This window comes from Gopherus evgoodei, chromosome 2, assembly GCF_007399415.2.
Source record: "Gopherus evgoodei ecotype Sinaloan lineage chromosome 2, rGopEvg1_v1.p, whole genome shotgun sequence".
NCBI lineage: Eukaryota > Metazoa > Chordata > Testudines > Testudinidae > Gopherus > Gopherus evgoodei.
Window position 1 is genome coordinate 36,822,043 of NC_044323.1, and position 22,304 is coordinate 36,844,346.

At 35.8% G+C, this 22,304-nt stretch overlaps 1 protein-coding gene across 8 annotated transcripts in view; it reads right to left on the reverse strand.

The window, feature by feature from the left end:
* Positions 1 to 1,726: 1,726 nt before the first annotated feature.
* Positions 1,727 to 22,304, reverse strand: part of MLLT10 (MLLT10 histone lysine methyltransferase DOT1L cofactor) — a 227,746-nt gene continuing 207,168 nt past the window's right edge. For 7 of the 8 annotated variants that reach the window (XM_030550393.1, XM_030550391.1, XM_030550392.1 and 4 more), the window contains 9 exons: positions 15,157 to 15,274; positions 13,763 to 13,835; positions 10,126 to 10,283; positions 8,123 to 8,311; positions 7,373 to 7,461; positions 6,886 to 7,235; positions 5,762 to 5,864; positions 4,996 to 5,208; positions 1,727 to 3,516 (listed from right to left, as the gene is read on the reverse strand). In XM_030550393.1, the coding sequence (XP_030406253.1) occupies positions 3,472 to 3,516; positions 4,996 to 5,208; positions 5,762 to 5,864; positions 6,886 to 7,235; positions 7,373 to 7,461; positions 8,123 to 8,311; positions 10,126 to 10,283; positions 13,763 to 13,835; positions 15,157 to 15,274 (1,338 nt within the window). In that variant the 3' untranslated portion in view covers positions 1,727 to 3,471. The remainder of the gene's footprint in view (positions 3,517 to 4,995; positions 5,209 to 5,761; positions 5,865 to 6,885; positions 7,236 to 7,372; positions 7,462 to 8,122; positions 8,312 to 10,125; positions 10,284 to 13,762; positions 13,836 to 15,156; positions 15,275 to 22,304) is intronic. The other variant, XM_030550394.1, reaches the window with a different exon arrangement.

Genomic DNA, 22,304 nt, shown 5'->3' on the forward strand with positions numbered 1-22,304 from the left:
TTTACTACCCAAATGGACAGCCTGCTATGTGAATGTGGAGAATACATCAGAACCCTAGCATATCTAGTGAACTGCTGCCTTCTAAGATCCTTCTCCAATGGGACAACCTTGATTCATTCCATGGCATGGGAAGCCACAGAGTGGATGGTAAACCTGGATGTCAACGTTTAATGTTGCTTTTCAAATTGCTATATGAAATATGATGAGGATGACCCCACTGTAGGAGACTAACAGTAAATTCCATAAGGATGTAGACTGAGGAGTCCTGCTCTGCCATCTCTATGAAGTGTTGAGAAAATAGTCGTCTGTAAAGGTATAAACAACTCTGTATAACAGTTAGATTTAATATTTGAGATACAATCTATTGAAACTACCCACCTAGTTAATTTAACTGTAAAAATTCACATATAGGAATGTGAACTGGTTTATTACATTACTGGCTGCACAGTCTTTGTTTCTTTGAGCTGAGATGACCTGATCCCTAGATTTTTCTCCAAAAGTCACAAATAGTTTGTTTGGCTTTTTAAATAGAATGAGTCTATGGGCTTGTCTATATGTGAAAGTTGTTTTGGATGAAGCTAGGGTGTGAATTTATAGTGAAATCACTATTCCTGGATAACTGTGTGTAGGCAATCTACATGTAGCAGCTAATAAGCTTTCAACAGTCAAGACATGTAACCTCACTACCCAAGGATGAGGATAGGACTTTGGAGGAAACACAGGCCATGGTGTAGTGAAACTTCACCTCCAAAGTCAGATTAAAATTTGGTACTTTAAGTACCACTTTTATCTTCGTGGAAGACAGTATAATGTAGGTAGAGCCATCATATCCAGGAAGTTGCAGACTCAGATAAGGCCCTCAAGAATGAGACCCTCCATGAGAAGTAGCAGGTGGAGCAAAGGATCTTTCCATGTGTTTAGTTAACACTACCAACCACAAGATGTTTTCTAGACAAGTAACATTCATAAAGTGTTAATTGTGACATGGCCCAAAATTTGAGATAACTGAGGATAAATTAGGATGCAACTCTTCTAAGAATGGGTTCATTTACAAATAGCTCCAGAGGAGATTGGCAATTCAGATGTTTTCTTTAACAAATATAAAAATAAAGGAATTTCATGCAAAAGTCTAGCATCAAAGAAACTTTAAATGATAAAAGCAGCAAAGAATCCTGTGGCACCTTATAGACTAACAGACGTTTTGGAGCATGAGCTTTCGTGGGTGAATACCCACTTCGTCAGGTGCAGATTCCTTATCATTCCTTAAATGATAAGGAATTCACAAATGTAAAGTTGAAAGCTTGCCCTTTCTACTTGTGCCTTAAAATATAAATTTAATAGTGACAAATATGAAATGCTTTTCTCGTAGCCTGACATATGATAAGTTACAGAATGTATATAGGATGAAATCCTGGCACTGGTGAAGTCAGTGGCAAAACAAAATGTCTCTGTACTTGATTTATTGTACAGATCTCACTAGGAGGTATGCTCAGCTGGAGCTTTTAACAGGAGTGTCTCTGCTGAGACCAATGCCTTTAAAATTTGACCATAGGTAATTTATACTGTGATTATGGCACAGACACCAGCCTGGTGACCTGCTTCAGTGGATCACATAAGCAAAAATGCATTTCCTTTTACAGTAAAAAGATTGTATATTAGTGTCAAAGTGTATTTTGCTAACAAAATTAAAGAGAGGAAAGGAAACATTAAGAAACTGGTTGTTGTAAATAATAACTTTAGTATAATTTGATATCTGATTATTACAGTAGCAACAAGTACTAAAATCCAGCCAATCATGGAAATTAATAGAACTGGAAGGACAGAATATCCTCCAATTTCTATAAGAATCTCTCTCACATAGCTGTGAAGTGTACCACTATGAACATTATTAAAATTTATTAACAAAAGCTCTGTACATATCTTTTCATACTCTTGGAATTTTACATCTAAGCAAAATAACAGCCCATTTTAATTTTATCATTTGTACAAATTGTTACAGAATATTAACCAGTGGGTTAAATAAGTAAAATAAACCACACTGATTTACTTTTGTAAAGTATCCACAAAAGTGATTTGTGACAATTTTTTAAAATCCCCCTGAACATATAAAAATAAATTATTTGATTAAATCTACCAATTAGAAATATTACAAATCAAAATATCAATGTTTTCTCATGAATTCCTCACAATACAAAACAGATTCACAAAAACCTTATTTACAGAAATGAGGTAAGAACTGTGCAATGTTTAACCAAGAGACATATTGCAGAATTAACATGTTCTTCCAATTAAGTACACAGTGGAGGTCTAATTACTGCTGGGTCGTTTTTCACTAATAATTTACATTTCTAAATACAGATTAGTGGTCATTACCCCAATTTTTATCTACACTCTACCACACTGCCATGAAATCATCTATCCTAAGTGAAAATGTTCTAACAATAAGTTCACCCATTTCAACCACTGGTATATTTCATAGGGAAATGTTTAAATATCTACTCACTTTTTTGGTAATTTATTAGTGAAAAAAGTGACCCAGGTAACAATTTGCCTGAGCTATATACAGTGGCATTGACACTTCTAATGAAGGCAGAACAATGGGGAAGGCTGCTGGTGCAATGTTGAATATTTCTGCTGCTTACAAGGACTTGTCTAGTGCATGCTCAGCTGTCTGCAGCCATTTCAACACAATGGAGGTAGCAACAGGCACTTAGTTTAGGCCAAACACTACCAGTACTTTCCAAAATGGCCTTCTCATCTAGTTAAAAAAAAAAAAATCCATTTAAACTGATCTGGTTTGTCCAGCAACCTTAGAACTCCCAAAACCAAATGAATGTTAATAACCTTTGGACTCTACCCTGAAAATCTTATTCTGGCAAAATCCACTCTACAGTCAGTAGAAACTGGATGGCGTGACAAGTTCAGAATTGGATTCTTTATATCATGAGTCAGATTCCAAAATGTTTTAAAAAGCCCACACACCTAACAGGAAATCCACATTGCCAATTACAACCTGGGTCTGAAAGCATTTGCAATTGCAGCAGAGATAAGGTTGGTTTGTTTGCTAAGACTCCTGTTCTGAAATCAAGTAACGTGTGACTGGAATAAGTATTTTCAGTTTACTAGCCCTCCAGCTTTATAATAAGAACTACTACTTGAGCATCAAGTAGAATATTTTCCAGGGTTGAATGTGTAGTTGTACTTAGTATTGTCATACTGACAAAATAATTATGGTTTGCAGAATTTAATTTCTTGCAGTGTCTGTTAAATCTGAAAAAGTAGCTCCATTTCAGTGCAACAAGAAAATAGATCAAAGCCTTAGAAGAACGTCCTTATGAAGATTAATTCTTTGCTGTGCAGTTAGGTCCTTGTTGCATTTCTTCATATCTGCAGAAATGAAGATCTGCAGTTCGCAGCTAGATGAAGTGCTATAACAGCAGGATATGCAGTTCTCAAATATTATTTCAAAGGTCAACTTTTTTCAGGTGCAACCGATCCAGTTTTATCATTAAGCCTCTGTGGTAAAAAAACAAAACAAAACACTTGTACAACAGGACAGTATTTTAGATTTGTTAAATTCTACAACTTCTAGATATAAATGAAAAGGCATGGCTGGAATACAGTCTGGACTCAAAAGTAGATAAGATTAGATAGTTATGCTAAAGAATCAAATGTAGAAGTTTTGTCTCATGATTTTAGCAAAATGTTTGGATTTTAAATAAAAGTATTCATACGCCATGGAATCAAAACTGTGGAAAGAAGAAAGTAATTACAGCAAAGGTATTTTAGACCTCCAAAATTACCACCAGGAAACAGATCCAAACTACTGATCTCTCTTTGGGGCCATCTAACCCTGCTTTGTATTTCCTGCTGCTTTTGATCTGCCAGGCTTCATGGAGAGGGGGAAAGGGATTTTCACCATGTCAAAACAATTCCATCTAAGGACCCAAAAATCTCTCACCACGGAAATATGTGTTCCCAGTCACTGTTCCTGAAGCCACACAACATACACTTTCTACCCCCTGCCAACCCTTCCCCGGTGCCAGAAGTTCTCTAACATGCGCACACGCAATCTCTCTGCCCATTCTTTTCATGTCTTCTGTCCCCTCTTGCATAGTGACCATCAGGATTTATATTTATTGTATCTGCAGGTACAGACAACTGCTATTATATGTTTGGGAAAATCCCAGATTTTTGGATGCGTCGCATCCACACTGTATTTATTTGTGACTAGGACAAGTAAATTAATCTAAAAAGTAAGGCCTCACTTAAAACAATTTGTTAAAAGGCTATGGGGAAATGAATAGATCTTAAGTATATTAAAATAAATAAAATAATTTAATTTCCTAAATGAAAGATCCATAACAGCAAAAAAAATCTATGAAATGGCAGCAGGTATACTGGTTCCACTCAGTGACTAGGAGCGCACATGCATGGGAGCTCCCAAAGCAGCACATAAGGAGGCTCATATCATCATGCTAATGCAGGAAATAAGAAAGTGACAGTGGCTAGAGACAAAGCTCTGGCAAGGCAAAATGTCAACTGACTTAAGTACCTACTTTTTACTCATTTAAAGCATTACCTGGAAAATACCAAGTGAAACACTTACAACTGTGATTGCTGATTTGACTGCGTTGGCTTCATAATGAAAAAGTAAGACGATAAAGCTCTGAATATGTCAATTAAACAAAGACAGATGAAAGAAGTTCAGTAGAGAGTTCCTTGCATGTATCCCATAAGCATCTAGTACTGACCGCTCTTAGAGAGAGGATACCAGGCTACGTGGACCATTGGTCTTATCCAGTATAGCAATTACTACAGTAACTGGCTTAGAGTCTAAGGAAGCCTAAATGCATGTAAGTCCTTGTATGGACAGAAGGTATACGTTACACCAACTTAAATATCTGGTTTCCCTTAAGACTTGCCTCTGAATTTGGCACAATGTTCCTTTAATTATATCAGTGAAAATGCCATTATAGGTGAAAATACACTTACTGTCACTTTTTGACTTGCATTATCCCCATGAATTGTAAGAAATGGGTTGGTAGTAGTTGTATGAAGGGGTGATGCTTGAGTGCCTGAAAGCAGGTTATTTATGGGCATCTGTGCTGCTCCTGGGATCTGCAATTGCTGCACTTCAGGCTGGTGGTGCTGGTGTTGATGGTGCTGTTGCTGCACTAGCTGATACAGAAGGGCCTGATGTTGTTCCTAGGTAATATAAGGAAAGAACATTCTAATCAACATTCAACAAATGGTCCCTCCTTTCTAGGTCTTTCTTACCTAGTGTTTTTTTGCAAAGATGAAGCTCCACAGGAACGTGGAGAATGGAAAAGAGCTTCTTAAAGCTTTCTTAATGTCAGCAGCTCAAAAGACGTCCAGCTGAGCTAGTTGGCTTGGGCAAGCCTCTATCACAGGCCCCTAGATTTGATATCCTTTTCTTACAAAAAAGGGTCTCAAATATGTTTGGCATGGTATTAAACTAATGCTGTTTCCAATACAAACTAAAATATTTCCAAGCAGCTGCCAAATCATTATTTACAATGAACATATTCTCCATGCTATAAAAAGGTGCAGACAATTGAACAATAAACTACTATATTTTTGAAAATTAAATTTTTTAAACAGACATGATCAAGGAGTTAATCTGCACAAATCTAATATTTGTATTAACCTGAGGAGTTTGTCTATACTTCAGAAAGCAGTGGTCCTGGCTCAGGCTTACAGAGAACATAGCTAATTCTATTATAAATATAGGACATACTGATGTGAGTTGTTGAGTACTCAGTAACTGCTGAAATTGCTGGTGCTGTTGATGGAGCAGAAGTTGTCTCTGTTGGTCAGGAAGTAATCCTAGTCCCGAGGCACTGCAAAGCAATGACCAAACTCTTAGTTTCTGCAAGTAACACTGCAGCTTATTTGACTAATGGAGGTCTGGTCATCATTTTTACTTCAGCCATTTAGCAAAATTACAAACCCAAACCATGTACAGACTTTTTGATAAGTAATGCTCACTTGCTATATAGCACTTGATTCAATATTGCAAGATATCCCACTGAATACCAATAGCAAATGAGTAGTTATTTCTTGCACAAGTCGGACACCAAAGTAAACTGAATCTTTTATCTTTTTTCTTAAAAAAAACAACAACAGGAAATTACATACAAAAAGACTGCATTAAAAGAACATTATTTAGGTTGCAAAATCAAACACTCAAAAGTTAGGAAATGCCAGATTTATGATTGCCTGTGTAACCATAATGCTGCCCAACTTGTGCAAGAGGGAAGAATTAAGGTAGGACCAGAACTTTTTAATGTACCATCTTCTAACTTTGGAGTGCTTGACTTTGCAACATAAGTGCTCTTTTTATGTAGTTTTTTGGATGTATAATAGCATATTACATGTGGGATAAATGCAACACCATAACTTAACATCATTTTCAGTGCTACTTCATTGCCACTGGAAAAACAGTTTACTCTAGCTAAGACTACTTTTCTTTTGAGTGAACCTATTTGGGCTCATTGTGACACATTAATAGGATCAACCAATACATATTTAGAAACAAATGGAAAAGGCAGAAATAGATGAACCCTAACTAACACAGCCAGTGAAGCCCCCAAAATTGTATGGCAGGCATTGTTTCTTTTTAAACAGAATATTGCTATTTTTAAAAACTTCATTATCCCATAGTGCAATTAAATTCCTGTCCTCTTAACATTGATCTTACATAGAACACAAGAATCTAGTCAGGCATTCATAAGCTAGAAGAAATGCTAAATAAAATAAATTCTATGCTTAAAACTGTTTAACCAAATTAAGCCAGTATTGCACATAGTGTGTGTATGGCGGCGGTAAGAAAAAGCAAATACGTTTTGGTAAGATTCTTACCTGTTATTTAGTGTTGTTGGCAGAGGATGTGTTACATTAGGTGGCACAGTCGCATGAGTGAGAGAAGGATTCTGGGATATTGTGGCAGGGGTCTGAATCACTCCATTTAAAGCCCCTACAATTCCATTGATTGCCAGCTGATTACCTGGCAATGCTCCAATTATTCCACCCACACCAGGCACTGCAGGAATGGTGGATGTTACAGTCTGCATACCACTAGCTAGTGCCCCCACTGTCACACCATTGACCTGTTGAACTCCTGAGCCTGGCTGAGCAGGACTCTGCCCAGCAGGTGGTGGAGTGGAAAGAACTGATGAACTGCTGGTACTTTGTCCACTGGAGGTTATCTCCTAATGTAAAAAACAAACCAACAAAAACCCTCAGCTGTATAGAATTTCAAACAGAACAGAACAGCACAAGGATTTTGAGATGAAGTTAATTTGTAATAAGGTTAGAAAAACAAAAATAAAAAACAAAACAAAATTACCTGGTTTAATACAGGGAGAGAATTGTCAGGTAAAAAACTGTTTCCCAGATGAGGGCTTTTACTGCTGTTCAAGGAATCAATGCTATGTGCTAAAGTGATTAATTAAAAAATAAAGTGAAGTTTAATTTTTGCATTTAACATGTTTAAAATATTAAATTATTCAGAATAATTTATTTCAGCAGAATGTTGATGTTAAACACAGAATACACAAAACTTGAACATAAACTTCATTTCTTATAATCACAACCCAAAGGTAAAATATTAGCTTAACTAACTAGTGAAAGGTGATGGATGGGTTCAAGACTGAATAGTAAAAAAGAAAATGCCTGGACATAAGCACCAATGATTTGTATAATTCTCATGCTTCTTTAAAAACATACTAAAACAATGGGAAATTTTTCTCTTGTGAAAGCTTTTCAAATCTTTTACTTTTTATTGTTTTTTGTAAAAGACAAGTCTGCACAAAATAGCTTATTCAGGGAAAGCTTATATCTAAAAAATTCCCAAATCCAATATAAACTTGCCATTCTTTTCTCCAACAAAAATATTGTCAGTGATTAATTATACACACCAGACAGATCATTTAAAAAAAACAACAACACTAATTATACTGGATCTGTTCTCTTTGTACACACACATATCTCCTATTCATGCCAAATAGGTATAAAATAGGCCTTTTACATAAAAAGTCTTCAGGTTACTTTGATAAGAGTACTATGCAAAATGTGGGAAACATTTTTCTCTACTTACCAGCTTGTGCTGGAAACGCATGTACTTGATGAGATGGGCTAGGGTTTGAAGTTATTGTTGGAAAGGGAACTGAAAGCTGTGCATTTAATAGCTGGAGGCGCTCCTTTTTAGCAGTCAGGTTCTTAATCTGTTCCTCTAACCGTCGATTTTCAACTTGAAGTTGGTGTAACGACTTCAGCATTCCCAGAACTAGAAAACAATTGACTAATAAATCTGATCTCTTTTAAAGTAACACAAAGTTTTTTCTCTATGAAAAATATCTCAGGATTGCACAATATGTCGTGCTAGAATTTTAAATACTGTATAAATCCTTAGCATCCCTAGTTACATACTGCAAATTAATATTGCCAATTAACATAGCACTTAAAGAAAAAATCCACCCCAAATAATTAATGAATAATGTATTAAAATAAAAAAAAATGCTAAAATTTCTCCTTTGAAGTCAGATGTATGCAATTGTGGATCCACATGGATGGACCCTTACTTCCATGCAGAGAGAGTTGCACCATCAGGGTCTCTGTTGATTTTGAGCAAGTTTCAGTACAATGTGCTTTTTCCGTAAACATAGCCATAACAAAACAACAAAAAAATAAAAATAAGATTAATTTAATGACATACAGGTAACAGAGCAGTTGTGGAATGCCTATTCTATTTGGCTTATGAAGTTTAAAATACAACTAAAAACTCTAAGAGCAGATCAAAGATCTAAAATATACGCATTATTTGTATGCAGTCAACTATTATTGTTTTTTAAAAAACCCAAAGGAAAAGTATGTGCAAAAGGAACTGTTGAATTCTTTGTCAAATAAATTGCAAAGTTATGTAATCAATGAAAACCCTTTATTCAGGTTTATGGTTTTTTTTAGTTTTTGTTTTCATTATTCTTTTGAGTCACCACAAACCTTGCTGGATGCCAAATCTTCCAGCTGCTTTCAGTGTTGATCTACAGATCACCCAGCAGGGTGCACTACATGAGCATTGCAGTTACCACCCTTTCTTTGCAGATAAAGCGCATCATCCTCTAAACAGGCACAGCTTCTACCATTTCCTCAAATTCTGATTTTGTTCCAGAACATGGATGACCCAACTAGGGCTACAGAGTAGCTGTCATGTCACAGGGATAGCCAGCCACTTTTTAAATACCAAATTGTATTTGTTTAACATGACCTCTGGGCCTACAACAGACACAAGTCTACTGGTATGGACACATCTGGTCATTTCCCAAGGATTTAGCTTTTTATCCCTCCTCTTCAAGAACATACAAAGGAACCCTCAGAGTGCCCAAATGAGATGCAATAAGACTTAGCTAAACCTGTCCTCCAGCTATCATGTTTAAAGGATTATCCCCGCATGAATTTCCTCACAATTAGCATTTTTGTCAGGATACCATTCATAAAACTAGACGGCACTTTACTCACTACCAACAACCAGAATACCATGTTCAATAACATATACACACAAAAAGTGACAAAATAATGATTTTTATATCTTGTCTAAAACTATTCAATTTTTATTCATATTGATTTCTCATTGATTATGAATAAATACAAAGCAGTGTTATTTCCTCAGTTAAGCTGTCTCTATATTCACTTTTCAGTTATTTCATTTTGGTAAACACAACTCTTGAAATATAAATAACTCAGTACAAGAATGGCATGAAAAATGGAGAACAAACAAAATACAAAAGCACTGTAGGACATCTACATAAACACTTGAGAAACTCCATTGTTTTTCACACAACTGAAACCGGTAGTTTATACTAAAAATACCAGAAACAAAGCTCTAAAGAAACATTTCAGAATATCAGCATCACATAAAATAAAGCACAATTGAGGAACCAAGCCTTAATAATAATCAGTATAAAACAGAAGTTACAAACTATGCAGCATAACATGGTGAAGAAGTTGTTTAAAAAGACTTAGGCATTCACTGGGTGATAATTATTTATAACACTGCCCAACAAACAAAAAAGCCCAGTAATAACAGAAAACATGAATACTTACTGTCACTAGGGGTGCCCTGTTCTAGCAAAAATTGCTGTCCTTCACTCCACTGCCTCTCCAAAAGCTCTTCAATGCTGGCAGCTACCGGGGGCAAATTTTCCACACTGCAGTTCACTGACTGATCATAGCGAATCTGTAAGCTGCTTACAGGAGATCTGCTGAAAACATTGTAATTTACACATTTAAAGGAAGGAGGAAAATGTATTTAGCAAAGGGTCCATAAAGTTTCTTACCTTGCACTAGCCCTTAGCACCTACATAATCCAGAGCTTCCAACATTAAGCTTCTCAAAGCCACTAGGAACTCTGAGCTCTCATCACCAAGGTTTTAACAGAAAACAGCAGTTTAGGAATTTGTGTACAGAAAACAAATGCACAGTTTAGCTGCACTAGAAGTTTATGTCTAACAGACAGATATTACTTAACTCAAAAAGAGCACATATTGCTAGAACAGGAAATAGGTGCTCAGTATAGTAAAAGTTATATATAAATCAAATATCTAAAAACATCTAAACAGTTGTGAAATACAAAATATGAAGCCTGATTAAAATCATTACAATTATGACATTCTCCCATAGTACATAGGTCACATGTAATTTTGATATGTGACTTGTACCAAAAATCCATGTAAAGAGAAATTTTTGGATAGCGAGTGATTGAGTAGAAAAAACGGTTACTAATATTTCCGTAATTGTTCTTCAAGAAATGTTGCACATGTCGATTCCAATGTAGGTGTGTGCGTGCCTTGAGCTGGCTCTGCCCCTCCCCACCTCCACCAGAGGCCCCCCAGCAACGATTTAGTCAGGGGTATTTATAGTAAAAGTCATGGACAGGTCACGAGCCGTGAGTTTTTGTGTTTGCCCATGACCTGTCCATGACTTTTACTACAAATAACCATGACTAAATCATAGCCTTAATTATAATTAATGTAATAAGCAGTGGTCACAGTACAGTAGATGCCCAACAACTATCAAGTGCTGTAGTAGGCATTACAGCATAGGTGATTTTGACTTAGAGAGAGAAAATACAGTAACTTTGCAGATTTTTTACAGGTTATTCCTCCTACACATAAGAGACGATGTGAGAGAAAGTGCACAGGAGCATACTGAAATATTTGACAAATGGATAAAGATTGGCATCACTAGCAAAGCACAGGCAGAGGCTGATGGTTCAACAACATATAAGTGATATGCAGGGCAAAGATAGACCAAGAATCGATTTAAACATCACCACAAACTACTTGTCTTCATGTGGTTGAAGTGATGAATGAGGAAGAAGACTCTTGCAGAATCATTTTGAACTGATTTACTACTTCATTCAAATCTGCACTATAATTTTGAAACTTCTATTCTTTCTGTATAGGCTTTTCTAAGGCATTGAACATAACAACAGATTGTCTTATGAGGATTAATTAATCCTCACAACACCCGTGCAAGTTCAGGAAGTATATTCTCTGTATTTTACAGTTGTAGAACTAAAGTAAATAGATTAAACAACTTGCCCAAGGTCACACAGGAAGTCTGTAGCAAAGTCAAGAGCAGAATCTAACTAGTATGTACTCCAGTCCACTGCCTTAGCTATGAAGTGATCTCTTCCAGTGCCCCCTTGTTTTATTCACTACAAGGGAACAAATCATGGGTCCCGATTAAAAAATAGTATTTGATGTTATAATAAAGGATTATATTGTAATGCATATCTACAAGAGGGGAGAGTTAGTTGGGCAGACAAGTCATTCTCATTTCCTGATATCTGAGTGCTTCACTTTCAACCTTAACCTTCTTGTGAAGTGACTTTTGTATAGAATTTCCTAATCAAAATTAAAAAGAAAGAAATTCCATCATGTTCACCTCTTTGCTACACAGAATTAGAATGCTCTGTATAGCGTGTTATATATGCAATGAAACAGAAGCCCTTGCCTCATTTCAGGCATACGTTTTTGTACCATGTCTCCTTCAATATTTACTTCCTACTTATCGCAGAGTCAGCATGTAACTGTGTAAATTCTCAGCCTTACTATTATATTAACATATTGATTTGCATTTATATAGGGATGTACATATATATTTAAAAACAGGTATTATACACTGTATGTATTTTGAATGTTTGTAGGTATATTAGTTAAATAACATTTGAGGCACTTCCCATTCGAAACCAAAATCATTTATATACACCAACATTTATATTATACATTAAGTATGAGTGTATATGTGTGTGAGAGATTAGATATCTAATACAATTGTTGTAGAGTGGTATAAAAGTATTATTAGCATGAGCTGAAATGGCTGCACAATTCACAAGTGAGTTCTGTAGGTCATACCAAATGATTGCCAATAAGAGCTTCAAACCACTCCACTTTAGTATACTATATATTAAATAAAGAATATTTTTGAGTGTTGGGTCTATTTTTTGTACCCTACTACCTGTAAGTAGGTGGGCTAGTTACAATAAGCCCAAGTGTACAGGATTTAGAAAGAAAAAAATAAAACTAATAAATGTAAAAAAAACAAAAAAAAAATAAAACACACTCACCCAAAACCCTGTAAATGTGTCTTAAAATAGCTTGTCTAATACATAAAAGTCCCACAACTTTAAATTCTGATGTTCCAAGACTTTCAGGCCTAACTATTATCTCACACACTGGACTCAGAGATGATACATCAGGCTTAAGCAGACTTGGGCTCAGAGGTACCGGAGGCTCAGACATGCCCAGAGCTATCACACCTATTGAGCAATCATGATGTGAATGTCCAAGCAAGGCATAGAACAGCATCCTTAAAATACCCTACTTCAAATAGGCCACATATGCAAAATAATCACTCTTAAAAAATAACCATCATCACCAAATAGCACTCTTATTTCACTTAAAGCCCTTAAACCCCTCCAGACTGTTTGAATGTTTTTCCTTAAAATTATACACCTCTACCTCAATATAACGCTGTCCTTGAGAGCCAAAAAATCTTACCGCGTTATAGGTGAAAGCATGTTATATTGAACTTGCTTTGATTCACTGGAGTGCACAGCCCTGCCCTGCCCTCCCGGAGCACTGCTTTACTGCGTTATATCCAAATTCATGTTATATCAGGTGGCGTTATATCGAGGTAGCAGTGTAATTTAAAAATCAATGGCAAAAATTATTAAGTATGTTAGAGTGAAATAATTCTATAAAGAAGATTTTATTGTCAAATTTCCATAGTGGAGATCAAGTGCACTGTCTCTAGAGCAAGAACACACAATATTTGGATATAGTAATGTTATCTACGTTTTACCTCTAGTATTGTAATCTGATGATATATGGGAATTTTTGGACATTTAAAAAAAAGAATTATAGTAACAAAAATAGGTATAGAGTGGAGCTAATAATACATGTGGATAGAAAATTATAAGCAGGTCCCTTTAAGGAGATCTCCATTATCTCAGTAACCCTAGGTAAAGAGATCATTTATCTTGCAAATCTAATCATGTAAGTTTTAGTTAATATCAGAGTAAATTTGGCACCATTTTGCTAACTTCCTGGACATGTACATTGTCTGCATAATTCTTTAGAATCTTAGCAAATATATGTATTATCGATAAAAGATAAATAAGTTTAATCTTAAAATGTTTCCTTTGCCTGTACTCTCCAATGTAAATAATGCTTACCGAGGTGAGAGACTTCCTCTGGGTGAACCTCCCCTGCCAACAAGGCTGCGAGTATTATCTCCAAGATCCTGATCTGTAATGTAAATATTTCACAGCTGATAAAGTTACTCTTATTAGATAAGAGTTTTAAAGCTGCTGTATTTTTAAAATATATTAAACCTTAACCACTACCTGCAGTTACTACTAATGTGTAGATAGTTGAAGATTGCTGAACTGTAACATGTAAGGCGTTGTCCTTACACATTTCTGTGGGTGTACCAGGCCATGGATTATGTTCAGTTCTTTCATTCCTTTCTGTTTTACAGCACAGAAGCGTGGTTTGCATTTGCAGTACCCTCCCCTCAGCCACTTTTAATTTCTACGGTGAAAGTAATGAATCACAGCTGTGGACAGCTAATCTGTATGCTTATCACAGCAAATCCTGATGCTTGCTTGCCTTTTTTTTTTTTTTTTAAACACTTTTCATCTCAAGACAACTCATAAAATATAAAATGCATAAAACCTACCACCGTCTAACAATTATATATTGGTTTAAAGATTTACTGAACATTTTATTTAAGTGCTTACTTTATAAAATTGCTACTGTTTATAAGCAAGAGCATAGGAAAGACTTTTGCTACAATGTATTAAAACAAACAAACAAAAACCCTCATTAAATAAATATAAAGAAATGTTTTGCTTGGAAGGACTCAAAAAGGTTATTTTCCCTATGGCCTCTCAGTAAAATAACCCTATCTGCCCCCTTCAAGGCTTCCCTCCCCCTTTTCTGAGTCAAATGACCTCTGACCTCTTAGAGGGCAGAGACATGACTGATCCATTCTTGGTAAACTGCTAAACTCCTTCCCTTCCCCCAAACAGGCATGACTACTATGACATGTCAACAAATCCTTAAGGAGGGAAACAAAGCAAATCCAGTAGCTCATTAAAACTGGTCTCTTCTGCGATGTTACAAAATGTCAATTGATAAATATTCACGGGATTATTAAACAGTGTAGAAGTTCTCTAACAGGATCTTTCTGCCACACAAAGTTGTGTGCAATGCAATTTCATGAATTATGCAAATAAAGGTTTAAACTATTCAAGACAAAATCCAGTGGTGTTACTTTCTTTGCAAAGAACTAAGAGAACTGAACACATCAATCACAAAAGTCACAGGAGACATTGTTGCATTCCTGCCTGCTGATGGCTCTGCTTAAACATTTACATTTCAGACAATAAAAAATGCATAGCTATTTTGCAGTACAACAAAGAATTTACTTCCAACATGGAAGAATCATATACAGTCATTTAGGAACCAAATCTCCAACCAAGAGTTCACAAATAAAATTAGCAGTCATATTTTAAATGGTTAAAATCAGGAAAGCAGATGCTTTGAACAGTTCTAGCAAGCTTACCTGCTTGACTGTTTTCAGACTGAGCTATAAGTGCTGCCATTGCTGAATTAGGATTCAGCCTATTGCCATACATTTGGGATGGAGGCAAACTGAGGGAAGATCCAGGTAGGGTGTTTGCCTGTAAGACAACAATTAAAACTACAATCTTTTAAAAGTCTGGGAGAAAAATTCTTAATTTATTTGAAGGACACTTCCTCATGAATTAAAATTAATTACTAGTATGTAAAATACTTAAAATTAATTAATATTTAAAAAGTAATTAATTATTTTCAAACAAGATTTGGGAATAAGGAAACATAACTGCAATACTTTCTGAATGTATTAAAGTGTAAATTGCTATTTTCTCTGATACATACATTAAACAAAAAGCTTCTATAAAAATTTAAAAATGTTAGTGTATGAATTGTTCGAAATTTTTGAATTGTGACTTTTAAATGATTGGCATACAACAAGTAGGATATGTAGATTTGCTTACAATTCCTAAGTATGCAACCAATGCCAGGACTTAGTGGCATGGTGACCATGCAGTTATCCTACTAATTATTTAATCTTATTAAACCATTTACAAAATAAGGGCAGGTAGACAACAGATGTCTCACAAATGCTTGGGTTCCTTACATCACAAGACGGCTGTGGAGGTCAAAAGGTCCACCTTCCAGCTCTATAGTTTAACTACACAGAGCCATATTTCCTTTGCTCTACTCTGTCATTAGTAAAACCTGCACACTATTTTGTTACTTCCTATTTTGATAGGCTTGGAAGCCTGGTGTTTTTTTGTTTTGTTTTGTTTTTATTTTAAAGAAAGCAAACAGCGATTACAAGTATGTTTTCTATACAATACAGGGCTCAACGAATCACAGTTTTGCCCTGACCCCATATAAGGAATTGTATTTTTGGCAGCTGGCCAGCTCTACTTACTGAAGAGCTCGTCAAAAGTTTGTATTCATTCATGTTGCTAGCCACAATTCTGAAGGTCTTTCCTGGGACTTGTGCCAAACAAGCAAAAATGAACCCTTAAACAGATGAAGCTAAGGAGGCTGGCCAAAAACTTGCATAATCCAATGCAATAAAAATACCTTCCTCCCTTGGCTGTTTATACTTTCTCCCTTTCGAAGAACAGATCTGCCTTAATACTGAATTTTGGAAGCATACGATCACAAACAAAAACAATACTGCCGGTGCTAATAGAAGATATTTACATTAGCCTGAAAGAACACACTTTTTTCAGAATAAAAAATATATTTTAGGTCTATGCTCTTGTGTTTACAGAAAAACAGTTGCACAATCTGTGAGATTACATTAACAATAATCTTAGCATGAACCTGAATAAGAACACGCAAAGAAGCTTTTTTTGTGATGTAAAAAAAGGTGAACAGCAGGGAAGTCAAGTTGCAGGATATTCTGACATATATAACTGCACACAAGAGACAAGAGACACATACTGGTTATTACAAGAAAAATATTACACAGTGTAAACTATGTCTCTGGAAAGAATCATACATTGCCATTAAGGTTTGGCTTTTAGCCAACGTATTAAACTTGATGAATGGACTTTTACAAATTCACACAACTGTTTCCAATGATGCTGTATTTACTATATACTGGTGAGAAATCATGGCCAGTACTTTATTCAAGTTTTTCTATTGTTGAGTATACTGTTAGAATAAACAAACATAAAATGTAGGAACAAGAAATTCTGTAAGACAATTGTCATTTTAATAGATTTTTTTTATAAGAACATAAATCACAAACGCTCACAGGTTCACCAAGTATGGAGAATCTGGCCCTTATTTAAAGGTTTGTAGAATATTTCCATTAGAATAAATCTGAAAAAGTTATAAGCAGTTTAAAATACAGTAAGTTTTTTCACTTACCTGTTTATGTGAATATGCCCCTGAAATGTAGTACATTAATTTCCACTAAGTTCAGTGACACTTACTGATGGAGGCAGGCAGCACTGAACCATTCCAGCTGTTTTCCTCAATAAACACCTTTAGCATGACTCCAAATCGACTAGCAATATTTGTTAGTAACCTTTCATTTTTCCTCTCATGCAAATAATAGGAATTACAAATTTCTGGTAAACACTTTATCTGAAAAAGCAGCTAAGAATCCTGTGGCACCTTATAGACTAACGGACATTTTGGAACATGAGCTTTCGTGGGTGAATGCATGCATCTGACGAAGTGGGTATTCACCCACGAAAGCTCATGCTCCAAAACGTCTGTTAGTATATAAGGTGCCACAGGATTCTTTGCTGCTTTTACAGATCCAGACTAACACGGCTACCCCTCTGATACTTTATCTGAAGAAAACGTTAATAAACAGAAAATTAACCAAAGGCATTATCTGTGCCTATACTTAAAAAAGACCAGACCAACCAGGTAAAACACTGTATATTCCAAATTTAAGTTTAATTGAGGCAGTTGTAAATTATACTAGTCTATTTCTACCCTTTAATCGATGTGAATTATGTTTTATTAGTTTTTAATTTTTGAAAGTTCAAAGTGCTAGCATTTCAGGAGAGTGAGATTTTTAAAAAAATCAAGTAAAAAAGGTACACTACTCACTTCTGCTGCAGAGATTGGATTTCCACCCCCATTATTCTCATTCTATTTAATTCACAGCAAGGTTAATAAAACTAAAGTAAAGCAGTACGTATATGATTACAAATAAATGTATAATAGTGGCAGAATTGCCATAATCGGCAAAAACAGAACATGTTTAGTAGACTGAAATTAACAAAAAAATTCATAAGCAGAGCTAGATGAAATTAGTTAGAATGATCTACATATCTTGAAAGGAACAGCAAGTCTCTGCTGAGAAGCTATCAAAGCACAAAACAACACACAAAGAAATTAAATGTTTGCTATGTGGGTTGACATACCAGATCTAAAGGGGGGCATGATTTGAACAATATTTAAGAGTCTGAGGTTTTTCACAAGTGGTGCTTCACTACCTACATATAAATCGCTGCTTACACTTTAACTAAAAGAATATTTTAAGACTTCCTATGATGTAAGCTAGAACTACAGAATTCCTAGTGACATCATACATCTTGTGCAACTCCTCCTTTAATAGAACTGCTCAAATAGCTGGCGGTAAAACTTAGAACTATATTCTTTTTATGTGGAGGGAAAACGTCAGGAATATGGATCTGAAAAGTATTACTATGTACGTGATGACTTCATCTGACAGGAAAGTAAGGAAGGTATTAGAGTACTGCATTATTTAAAGGTGAAATAGGAGCTTCACATTTCACTTAGTTGAAACAGGCTGTAGCAAGCATTTATTAAAAATGCGCAATCATCCTGTCAATACACATTAAGGTCACTGAATTGAAACAAGCTCTAAAATGCATCACTTTTTAAGCTGTAGCATTCTTTATTTCAACTGATTCTCTTTAACAGCCAACTTGCAACACACAGCTGAAATGTACTTTTAAAAAATTTAAATAATATTTATATTTAACTAAATATTTATTTTTAATGCCCAGAAAACAAATCTTACTCAAAATGATTTCAACAGATAGATTTAAGCCTAATTAGAGATATATTGCATTTTGATTTTATTTATGGAAAATTCAATAAAGGAGCAAAGCAACACAAGATGAAGATAATTAATTCACTATAATTCAAGGAATGGTTGATTCTAAGAAAAAATGACAATTCTAATCAGTCTCTGATGTATTTCTCCTATAGTAAAAAGGAATGTCATATATATTTTTAATTAAATTTGAAAATTATTTGTACAAATCAACTAAATTGAGTAAGTTACACAAATACCCTGTGAAATATTTTAAGATATCAGCAACACTCATGTTTCTTTGGAATAAAGTACAAAAGTATTACTTTACATAAAAATAAACAGAATTTATGAACAATAAAGTTTTTAAAACTAGCAAAAAGTATTAGATTATAGGACTGGAAATTAATTTAATTTTCCAGGAAAAACAGTTTCTTGCCTAAAAAAAGTTACATGGAGCCAATGAAAAAAAAACAAAGGGAACACAAGGAGCCCAATAGTTAGCTATCTAAAATTTTTATCAGAAAGGTCTTGATAATCTGAGAACCCATGAGTGTGCACATTCCCCTGTTTCTTTCAAGTTTTATGCCATGAAATATTTTCTGATAACAGGCCCCATTTCTGTCAGAGCTTCACACCAGTAAGGTTTTAATACTCAGCGTGTGATGAGAGATGAAACCAAGTGTGAACAACTTTCAGGTCCCATGAGTAGGCTGACTATTGAAGCTGTCAGGTTCAATTGCATCATTGGACATTATTCAATGCCCCAAACTGCTCCCTAATTGTTAGGGGCTTAACATATTCAAAACCATTGTTTCGGCTAATGCTGAAATGCCTACAGTTGAGTTTCCATAAAGAAGGGGGAGGGATTTAATTGTAGTTAAACCATTACTGAACTCTCCTTCATTCATGATAGGACAACAAGAATGGGCTGAACAACCAATTCCAAGACTGCTTCTTAATCGCTTTATATCTAATCAATACACTTCTTCCTTTTTGATTAAAAATATAATCATTGCTAATAGTTTCGTACCACAATATTTTGGTGATTTTTTAAAGTAAATGGAAGATAATTTCATTGACTATTTTAGCCCAGAGATATATGTCATTAAATGAGGGATGAAATTTTTCTTTAAAATTTAAAATAAAAAATATTTATTCTTACTTAAGTTGTCTGTGGGCCTCAAATATGAACAGCAAAATAGTATATTTAAGGCCATAATAGTATGGTCTAATTCTGTTATTTTTTCACATTTTTAATGTAAGTCTTGTGTAATGTAAGACACATAACCATGTCATGATGTCCTGTTTTATATGAATTATAGCAACCATGCTGACCAGTTAATACTAATCATGTTTCAGCAAACTTTCTAAAGTAAAAAACACTACACAAAACCAAGTTGTAGGATTTTTAAAATACACAGTAATTAAAAATAAAGTGCATATTAGTTTTATCTTTGATTTGGACGATATTGCAAAATTTCTGGTACAAAGAGAATGTTTCCATTTCAAGCACTGTAATCTAGATATAAGAGTGGAAAAGAAAGGAATAATACAAGCAGCAGTTTATCAAGCATCACCCAAAACTGGTATCTTGAAATGTGTAGATGTACGCTGATACCAGTTGAAATTTGCTTTCGGAGCTACCTGCTCTTTTCCCTTTTTTAAAAGGTATGATAAAACAATGTATGTGACTGTTATCCCTCTTGTTTTACAAATTTCAACAATAAATTCGGCACCAGATTAGGATCGGCTCTCTGACAGTGTATGGGGACCAGCTATAATTTCACTAGGCAATGAACCCTCTGTTCCATGTTATTAGTGGCCCTACCCTCTTCCAGTTCTGCTAGCTCCACACCATACCATTTAAAGGGTGGTTAAATTGCTGCTGTAGCAGCATACACTCCCAAGGAAACCCAGAATAAATTTTGTCTGAGTCAGACAGAATTACTTCTGAGGTACTTGCTGCAATACATCACTTCTGGAACTCCTCACCACAAGTGAGGGATATGTTTTAAAGGCACAATCTAGAACTAAACTTTCTGTGGAAAAAATGCTCAGTCAAACTTTCTAGTGTTTTTCTGATAGCCAGAAACACAGCTGGGATTTGAAAACCAAAATTAAAAAAAGGTTCAATGCAGTTAAATGCTTCAACATTTATTTCCTAGTGTCACCATATCAACATTCCAAATACATGCAGTAATGTAGGACATATACTAGAAAGTGTCTAGTGAACTGCTTTTGAACTGAAACTTGTGATTCTGCTGAAAACCCAAGGTTAACACTTTCATTTGTTGTCTTTTGATTTTCATACAGTTTTCACAATAAACCTTAAAACAATGCATCTTATTGTTTCTTCAGTGCAAGAGCCTACAGCACTACTGGTGACTGAAGATGGGGACAGCATGAACTTCCTACAGCAAATCCCACTTTATCCAATCACTTCCATGTCAGCAGAAGGGAACAAATCAAACACCAACTGTAGCCTTTAGTTCAGGCCTGCACAACGTATGGCCCGTGAGCCGCATGGGCTCACTGTGCGGCCCACGGGTGGTGAGTAGGCAAGCGGTAGGGTGGGGGGCTGAGGAGGTGAGTGGGCGGCAGGGGGTGAGTAGGCGAGGCAGAGGGGGTGGGGGGATGATGAGCCGGGCGCACAGTGGCAGGGGTGCAGGTGAGCCAGGGGAGGGGGACTGAGGAGGCGAGCCGGGGGGGGGGGAATGAGCTGAGCGGGCAGGCAGTGACAGGGGGGCTTTATACTTTAGGGGGGAGGAGGTGAGCAGCGAGTCGGTGGCTGACCTGTTCTACTGATCTCTCATAAAAATTGGTCCTTTTTGCTGCTTTTCTCTGGGCTGGAAGTTGCCCCAATGCTGCAAAGAGGGTGTTCCCAAAGGAAGGCGCTTGCTTCTAACCCCCGAGGCCGTCAGTATGTCTGCTTTTCTCTAGTCAGCTCACTTGACAAGTTTGATTGTCCTTGGTCTGGCTTCCATCCCCTCTCCAAGGCTTGCGGCTGTCTGGAGGTGCATGCCTTCCACTCCTTCCTCATTCACACCTCATTCATTCAACAGGGCAATTGATTACAAAGTGGGGGGAAGATCTGATTCTACTTCTCGCAAGAGACATTTTTCTTTTACATTAATTATACTACCTTAGGGGCCCGCTATAACATATTAGCAAGGTTCAATACCGCTGTTTCGGTGGGGCAGTGCTGGGGAAGGGGGGTTTGTTTCCGCAGGGGTGGGCGATGCTGGAGCATCAATGGCAAAACTACCATTTTATTAACTGGGCTGACCTATCCATAGGAAAATTTCAACAAGCAAGCTTTTTCACTATTTAATTATTTGAAATAAAACAATTTGACTAGAGAATTCTATTAGAACATGCTAGACAAATGAAAACAGAAGAATCACAGAAGTAGTCTCATACTAACTTTAGAAGTGAAAAAGACAACTTCTCAACCACAGACATTTCCATTGATGTGCAAATTAAAATACAGATCAGGTTTTAAGTATATGCAAACTGTGAATATTCCTTCGATATTATGATTTTAAATAATTAAACTACTATATTGATTTTTAGAACAACACAGAGAAGGCAAGTAATTTAAGTAACTGTAACCATGACAA